Source organism: Sinocyclocheilus grahami, unplaced genomic scaffold (assembly GCF_001515645.1).
Source record: "Sinocyclocheilus grahami isolate Dianchi unplaced genomic scaffold, SAMN03320097.WGS_v1.1 scaffold182.1, whole genome shotgun sequence".
NCBI classification, from domain to species: Eukaryota; Metazoa; Chordata; class Actinopteri; order Cypriniformes; family Cyprinidae; genus Sinocyclocheilus; species Sinocyclocheilus grahami.
In genome coordinates, this window is record NW_015505361.1 from 309,752 (window position 1) to 319,062 (window position 9,311).

A 9,311-nucleotide genomic window follows, 5' to 3' on the forward strand; every position below is an offset into this window, starting at 1 on the left:
TGTTTTTTTTTTTTTTTTTTTTTTTTTTTTTTTTTCCCATTAAACAATTTTATTTGTTACATTTTTGAATAATCACTAGTTTTAGAATTGTTTTATTAAATGTGATGCTGAAATTGCACACTAAATGCTTTTGCAATCACCAATTCACATAAAATTATTTATATTATTATTTTAGATGATATTTTATTTTATTCCATTTCATTTTATTTCTGTGAAGTATCATCTCTGTCTCATTTTTGAAAAATGTGGTGATGCTGAAATTACACACCAAATGCTTTTGCAATCACAAATTCACTTTTTATATATATATATTATTATTTTATTTTGTTACATTTTTCATTTCATTTATTTCTGTTTCACACTGTCATTTCCATAATATGTCTATATAGTTTGTAAAGAGTAAAGCACACCAAGGTCATGGGTTCGACTCCCAGGCATTGCATGAAAATATTATTTATATTGTGAATGCAATGTAAGTTGTTTTGGATAAACGCATCAACCATATGTAGGAATTTAAATGTTTTTATTCATACTTTAATGCATATTTATATTTTCTGTTTAACTAATTTTTTTCCTGTCTCCATAATAGTTTTAATAGACCAACCTTTCCAAATCCACTGAGCATACCTGTGACTGAATGCCAGGCTGTGTCTGTGTCATCAGGGCATTTCAGAAATACCCGCAGCTCTTTTGGGACGTGTTCTGCGGCAGCCACACATGCTGTTGGAGCTGCTGGGCACATTTCTGGCCCCCTGATGAGACTCCAGAGAGCGTTTCGCTCTAAATGCAGTTTAAATGTGTTTTTATTACCAGTTTATATTAAGCACCAGGTTCAGGCAAAGGCTCAGTAATCTCTTAAAATTCCTCGCAGCATATACAGCTCTGCTCGTCCTGCGTTTGATTTGTCCCGAGTGAAAAGTAACAAGATTTTGCAGCGGCCTGCTGTGAAACCACTATAAACCGGTTCAGAATGAGTCGGTTTAGAGCGACTCACAGCAGGTCAGCAGGTTTGTTTCAGCTTTACTCAATGCAGTTAAGAGCTGGACGTGTCGGCCAAGACGGCGTGCTGGTTAGTACAGTCTGTCAAACCAGCTGCTTTTTATGGGAGGAAAGAGATACAAGCACACATGACACACATCAGCCGCTTGCTTTCTTTCTTGAAATTTTTTTTTGTACGTTACCTATTTCTTATTCTATACGGTCATGATAGTACACTGCAAAAAATGATATAATCAATAAGTCTATATATAATCTAAAGTGTTAGTGTATTGCTATAGTAAAACTTATATACGTACTTATACAGATCAATGTTTAACATGGTAAAATTGTGAAATATTATTACAATTTAAAATACCTGTTTTCTATGTGAATATATTTTAAAATGTAATTTATTCTTGTGATGCGCAGCTGAATTTTCAGCATCATTACTTCAGTCTCCAGTGTCACATGATCTTCAGAAATCATTCTAATATGCTGATTTGCTGCTCAAGAAACATTTCAGATTTTTATCAATATTGAAAACAGTTGTGCAGCACAATATTTTTGTGGAAATAGTCATGAAAAGAATAGCATTGGTTCAAAATAGAAATCTTTTTGTCACATTATAAATGTCTTTACTGTCACTTTTAATCAGTTTTATGCATCCTTGCTGAATAACAGTTCATTTCTTAAGTTAATTACCCCAAACTTGACCTCTCTGAGCTGATTTTAAACCATATTTGGGGCTGATTTTGTAATGGGGTTCTTTGTGTGGGATGCTACTGATGTTCTTTCAGAAATAAACTCTTGGGAAGCCATATGAGTGTTTCTGTAAACACAGAGTTTCTGCTCCCAGGAACCAGTCTAAAAAGTAAAGTTCAGCATTTTTCTGAACATCACTAAGCAACCCTAGTACATTCTCTCTCCTCCAGCCCGGTTCATGGTAGACGTCACTTTGGGTGGCACTTCCTGTTCAGATTCCACCCGTGTCACACTGCGTGTTTGAGCGGGGCATTTCAGAGGAGATGCTGCTTCACATACTCCAGCATGAAAGAGCAGCACATCCTGGTCATCATCAGCTCTTCTCTGTCTGTCTCAGCCAGATGTGTTTGTCGTGTGGTGTAGCTCAGGGCTGAATCACAGCGGTTAGTGAAGGTTATCTTCTCTTAGACGGAAACATGCACATATTTGGCTCAGTCTCTGACACAAACCAGTAAACAGGAAACTCTTATTTTGATTAGAGCTTCATTATAAAGTGTGTGTTTGTGTGTGTTTGTGTTGAAGGAAGTGGTTATCTTTGGGGAAATTTATTGTGTTCCAGTCAACATCATTACTTATAAATGGCGTGCAGCGGGCGAACCTGAGCCAACAGTGTGAGAGAGAGAGAGAGACGCACAAGCACAGGTTAATCAGCTTCGAGGTGTGGATGTGGACGGATAGATGACAGACGAGAGCGCTCGATCGCGGTACTGCCATGTTTCTGGGCACGTTTTAGAGTGTTTGAAGCGCTAGAAGAACGCTGGCCAGATGCTTGCTAGTCGAAACACAGAAACTGAATCGGACTCACTTCTGTGACAACAAGGAGTGTGTTTTATTGTTTTTTTGGACTTGTACTATGGTAATATTCATATACTATGGTATTCACATGATACTTTTTCCACTATGTCCAAAAACCATGTTATTATTACTAATAATAAAAAGGAAAAGGTATCATGTGAATACCATAGTATATGAATGTGATCATCATTCAGTACCATAAAATATGTGAAAATAACATGATCTTATACATGGCTGTACCATGGTAACATCACAGTTCTTTATTGTAAGGGATGTTTGACCTGATGTAAGTGTGTTTGAAGTCAACAAAAGATCAGATTAGACTATTTATTAATACTTTATTAATACACATTTCTGGTATTATTGAGGATAATTCCTTTTAGGTAATAATTATTTGATGAATTATATATATAATTTTATCTAAATTAAAATGGGTTGCAAATGACATTTTTCGTTGTCTTTGATTATGAATGAGCTGTAGAAAATCATTGAGAAACTGTTTTGGTTTTAAAAAGTCTCTTTTTTTTGTGATGGTGAAGACGGAGGAGCAGAATATTTATCTGCATTTGATGTGACACAGGCATTTCCTTTAATCAAAGTCTGTCCCAGACCACCACCACCTCATGCAAACACAGAAACACACACATATTCTGTCATTTACTAATGCATATTCTTTAATAATTGCATGCATATTTGTTTATATTTATTTTTGCATATTAAATTGTTGGTCTAATATGCCAAGCATGCACCAATGTTAAATGTTTCTAACAGTCTTTCTTACCTAGACAGCATTGGAATTTCTGCATAATGCATTGCAATAAAAATACTGATTATGATTTATTTATTACTAAAAAAGTAACAATTATTCCATGTAAATAAAGCTGCAGACTTTCAGCTCTTCCCACATCACCTCCGTCTCTTTCTGTTGTTGTTCTGGTCTCAGGGCTACATGAAGCCCCTCAAGCACCCGGAAAACTCGCCTCTCTGTGACCCGTCTCTGGTGGACGAGATGTTCTACCAGATCCCTGAGATTCTGGAGCATCACGAGCAGTTCCTGGAGCAGGTGCTGGACTGTGTCAACCAGTGGCACGACAAACAGACTATCGGGCATGTGCTCATCCAGTCGGTGAGATCCTAACCACTGTTTGAATGCTGTTTGGTAATAGCATCCCAAATCTTAGTTCGCTGTAGTTGGTCAAATTTTTCAGGTGGTTTTTGGTTTTATGGATCTGTGCATGCTTTTTTAGGGCAATATTGTCCACAATCTGGACGAGGAGAACTAATGCTGTGTCCTGATTTGCATGCTGTCTTAAGTAATATGCAAAATTAGTATACTGAATATATTGAATATGAAAGTATATGGATAATTGGATGCTAATGTTAGGTCCCTTTGATTTCTGCAATGTGGAAAATGTGGACGGAATCAAATTTCACAAGCATTTCGCCATTTCATTTGATACAATTATCATCAGATACATACAGAACCTCAAAAGTGTTCACTCCACCCCGTCAAAATATATGTTTGGGTTAACTTGAAGAAATTATTAACGAAATAAATTACTGTTGTACTATAGAATGTATTTCTCAAAGTGAAATTACTAATTATAATGTCATTTATTAAAACATTTTTCAGAAATGTCATACAATTTTTCATCCATGCTTCAGTTTAAACTGTAAACCTCTGTTGACAAAAAAAAAATTTGTTGCAATTTCATTTGATTGCATTTTTAAAAATAAAGGCTTTAAAGTATTCTGTTTATTTGATTAGCATCTTTTTTGGTGATAAATTTGTATTAATTCATGAAACACAGAATCCAGAAAAATTTAAACGGATGACACAGAATTTCTGAAAAAATAAAACATTTCATAGGGCACTATTATTATGAAAATTTGTAATAAATATGACAATTGTTAAAGTGTAATGAATTTTGATCATTCAAATTTAATTTAACCATTAAAATAGAATCCAAGAAAATTTAAATGGAAAACAGAATTAAGGAAAAAATAAAGCGGGCCTGACTAATGTTGGATGTTGTACTATTTCTAGTGGATTTTTAAGTGCAACTTAAGAGAAGTTGTGATGGTTCTCTATTGATATATTGAAAAATGTCAAAAACCTCAAGGCTGAAGGGTTTTTTAAATGCATGAACCTTAAAGTTTTTAAAAATTATTAAATATTAAAAATATTAGGTAATAATTCTGGATCAAATCACTATTTTATGACATCATATGTACATCATATGTCCCAATACTGGCTTACGGTTTTACTACATACTCAAAAGTGTGTACTTTCCTATCACCAGTGAAGTTCATATAAGAAGTGTTTTTTTTTGCCTTACTTAAAGTGCCCTTATTATGAATTTTTGAAAATTACCTTTCATGCAGTGTGTAACACAGCTCTAAGTGGATGAAAACGTCCTGCAAAGTTTTAAATCTGAAAGTGCATTGTGTATAAAGTTATAGCCGGGTTTCCATCCAAAGTTGCAAATTTAACTTATGCACAAAATTGGAATATCGCATAAAACATTTGCGAACAAGCACTGTTTCCATCTAATGAGTCAGAGCAAACAAAATCGTCACTTCCTGATAAACTGGCACCAAATATCACTAAGTAAGAGAAGCCACTGAATATAATAATTCTCAAATATAATAAATTACTTGTGCTTTGAGTGAGTAGACGAAACACAATAAATGCGTTCTGGCTTTCGGAGGTGAATGTCAGCTGGTTAGGAACGCAGTCATGGTCGACCGTTCTGGGGGGCAGTTATACAGAAATACTTTGACGACAGACTTTGCTCGGGCACTTCAGAATGACCATGACAACATTTCAGATGCTGTGCAACTAAATCGGTCCGCCGGTTAGTCAGGTTATGCTGTCCCATAGCGCAGTCACATTACTTTTTTGAACGCTCATGTGGGATTTATTCGTAAAATGCGTTTCCATCTCCCATTATTCGCATTAACCCTTTTTCGCACAAGTCAAAAACCACCTCAAGCGAGCGTAAAAACTTTTTTGCGAATTAAGGGATTTTTATTCGAAATTCATTTCTCATGCGATACTTCAAAATGCACATTAAAACAGGGTGATGAAGCATAGCCATTAGCTGGGTTTCCATCACCCTGCTTTTATGTGCATTTTGAAGTATCGTATCAGAATCGAGAGATGGAAACGCTGAATTTCGAATAAAAATGCCTTAATTCGCAAAAATGTTTTTACGCTCGCTTGAGGTGGTTTTTGACTTGTGCGAAAAAGGGTTATAAAAGGGTGCGAATAATGGGAGATGGAAATGCATTTTGTGAATAAATTCCTCCAAGCGCATCAAAAAAAGTCATGTGACTTTGCGCTATGGGATGGTAAATCCTGACTAACCGGCGGACCGATCTTGTTCCACAGCATCTGAAATGTTGTTATGGTCATTCGGAAATGCATGAGCAAAGTCTGTCATCAAAGTATTTCTGTATAATTGCCTCCCAGAACTGTTAAACGACTGCGTTCCCAAACAGTAGCATCCACCTCCGAAAGCAATAACCGCATTCGTTGTGTTTCATCTGCTCGTTCTGAGGTGCAAGTCATTTATTATATAGGAAAATTATTATATTCAGTAGCTTCTGCTACTTTTCGTGGTGATGTATAGTGGCAGTTTATCAGGAAGCGATGATTTTGTTCTCTTTGACTCGTTGGATGGAAACGGTGCTTGTTCGCAAATGTTTTAATCGATATTCAAATTTTGCACATAAGTTAAATTCGCAACTTTGGATAGAAACCCGGCTATTGTCTCTCAAAAAAGTAGACTCTGAATCATTGAAACTAGTCGTTTTAAAAACGAATCCCAAGCCGTTTCGTGTTGACGTCAACATGAAACATTAGCATATTGCCCTCGTACTTGTTGGTCTTTTCGCGTTGGTATGAATGAAAATGCAAATTCATTCTTTGCCAAATAGCGGTTTCCCCGGTAACACTATACACAAAGCAGCACTGCGCTCACAAACGCTGCTTTATCAGGCATTACAGGCATGATGCGGACCAATCACCGCAGATTAGCGTCACGCAAAGGAGGGGTTTGGAAAAATGAATTGTTGAGCAAGTAAGGTAAAAAATAAATGCATATTATAAGACAATGAAAGTGTTTTTATGCATGTCAACCTGTTGTTGGGGACTCCCAAAACCAAAATATGAACCTTTCATAACCCATAATAGGGGCACTTTAAATGTCACAAGTAATTTTACAGCCTTTAAGACCTGGTTCAGAAATAGCTTGGGAACAAATTGTTAAAAATTGCTGTAATCAAGAGATATTTCAATAGTCTATTTTCACGTTAACAGCACGTCTCGTAATGATGATGTCATTCATCCTCTGTGATTGGCCACCCACATGGTACATTTAGCCAGAGATCTGCTCCGCTAGTGCATGAACGCTAGCTCTCAGACAGTACTGACAGACGTGTAGTAGGTGTTTGTTTTCCGTCCTAAAGGGATGATGTGTGGCTTATTAGCTGACAGGGACGCCACACTGTCTAACCTCACTGGACTTACATTGTTAGGGTCTGTGCTGTCGTGATGCTGGTGCCGTTCTGTCTTTCAAAAGTACACACTGTACACACACACACAATTTCTCCTGCTGCTAGGTCCTCGTCTTATCTTAAGTATCATCTCTACCATTCAAAGATTTTTTTCCATACGTTTTTACAAAATAAATGAATATTTTTCTTCACCAAGGATTTATTAAATTGATCAAAAGTGACAGTAAATGTTAAAAAAGATAATGTTGTAATGTTAGAAACGATTTTTATTTCAAATAAAGGCTGATCTTTTGAACTTTCTTTTAATCAAAGAATACCGAAAAATAAAATGTAGCATGATTTCCACAAAAATATGAAGCAGCACAACTGTTTTCAGCATTGATATTAATCGGAAATGTCTCTTGAGAAGCAAATCAGCATATTAGAATGGTTTCTGAAGGATCACGTGACACTGAAGACTGGAGCAATGATGCTGAAACTTCAGCTTTGCTTCACAGAAATATGACATTTTAAAATATATTACAATAGAAAACAGTTTTAACAATTTTAAATTGCAATAAAATTTCACGTTTTTACAGTTTTTACTGTGTTTTTAATGAAATATATGCTCACCAAGGCTGCATGAAACACTTCTTTCAAAAATATTAAAAAATCTCACCAAGCCCAAACTTTGGAACGCTAGTCTATATACTTTCTGATTACTTTTAGTGTGTTGTGTAAGTACGCTGATTGGGATGTTGAGTGTAAGCTGATGGAATGCCGAGTGTCTCGGTGTGGGGTTTTAATCTGTCTGACCCTCTGCCCCGGTATGGAGTAAAACCACCTCACCACCGCTAGTTCAGTGTCGTTTAGACGTTCCTGTCAGATTCACGTTCGACATTAAATGCAGGATTTTTATTGGCTCTGACTAAACAAGTCGACAAACACAGGTAGTTAGCACTGGGATCCGCTGCTCGTTTAGACGCTGTAATTGTGTTTTATGAGTTTCTCTAAGGATCTGCGTCGCTTTAGGCTTGCACTGAACCCTGTGACATTGAACCGAAGTCTCAGTGGAAACGTCTCTTATGCTCATGCCTACGCTCATGTTGTAATTAGAGTGTAATTTACTGTAGCTTTCAGTGTTGTTTTGTAATGATTCTGATGTTTTTATGGTTCTGGGAGACGTTTTTCTCATTCGTTTTTTCCCTATTCAAATCTCTGAGATGCATCTGAACAGAACAAGCTGCAAGAAAGGGGCATTATCTTATTTTATTACTTTTATTAAATAACATACAATCCAAGTCACATGCTAATGTCAAGATAACCAGAAACAAAACACAAAAAGCAAGGGTCATTCACCTTATTTGATAAACTAAAATATCAAATGATTTAATTACGTTTGTTATATTACATTCATGTGCACTTTAATGTACAACTACAAACTAGACATGAGGAAACCTGGGTGGCAGTACATAAACTATGAAACACTTTTTTTTATTTTCATTTCATGTGAACTTTTAGTGTTCAAATGTGAACTAGACACAAGGGGAAACCTGAGCATCAGCGGGGGGGGGGGGACATTTCAAACATTTTCTAAGGACAGCATTGCTCCTTAAAAGGTTTCTATCAATGATTTGCAGTCTAGGGTTGAGTAGAGTTTGTAAAGGTGCACAGTTGTTCTGTTCAGTACTGATAATGTATCTGCTTTCTCCTCACAGTTTTCCAAAGAGATCCTCGCCAATATTTATTCAGCGTACATCGACAACTTCATGAACGCCAAAGATGCAGTGAGAATCGCCAAGGAGGCCAAGCCGGCTTTCCTAAAGTTTCTAGAGGTACATTACGGCTTTATTTCTGTGCATATGTGTAGGTACAAATACTTTTACACTACAATTATCCCCTCGAGAGGCTGTTTGGCAGCTCTAGGACATTATATATGGCCATTTGGCACAGTTAAACTTTAAATATATGGATTTTGTCATTGTGCAAAGAAACTGACCTGTTAAAAACACAGCATTCATTTTCTGCTTAAGATGGACTGTTAATGTATTTAGCCAGTGATGGTGACACACGTGGGGTTAAACTGGTTATTTTAGTATTATTTGCATTATTATAGTATTTATTCATGTTTTCAAATAGCTTTCATGTTCATATTTTTTTAGTTTTCATTTTTGTTCAGTCTTAGTTTTAGTAATATTGAACCTATTTTAGTTAGTTTTCAAAGAAACATTTTTCATATATATATATATATATATATATATATATATAAATTTCTT

General features: G+C 35.9%; 1 protein-coding gene across 1 annotated transcript in view; it reads left to right on the plus strand.

The window, feature by feature from the left end:
* arhgef17 (Rho guanine nucleotide exchange factor (GEF) 17) overlaps window positions 1-9,311 on the plus strand; it is a 34,411-nt gene that overhangs the window by 7,221 nt on the left and 17,879 nt on the right. Inside the window, exons 2-3 of the mRNA XM_016284403.1 lie at window positions 3,479-3,661; window positions 8,754-8,870. Coding sequence (XP_016139889.1) covers window positions 3,479-3,661; window positions 8,754-8,870 — 300 coding nt within the window. The remainder of the gene's footprint in view (window positions 1-3,478; window positions 3,662-8,753; window positions 8,871-9,311) is intronic.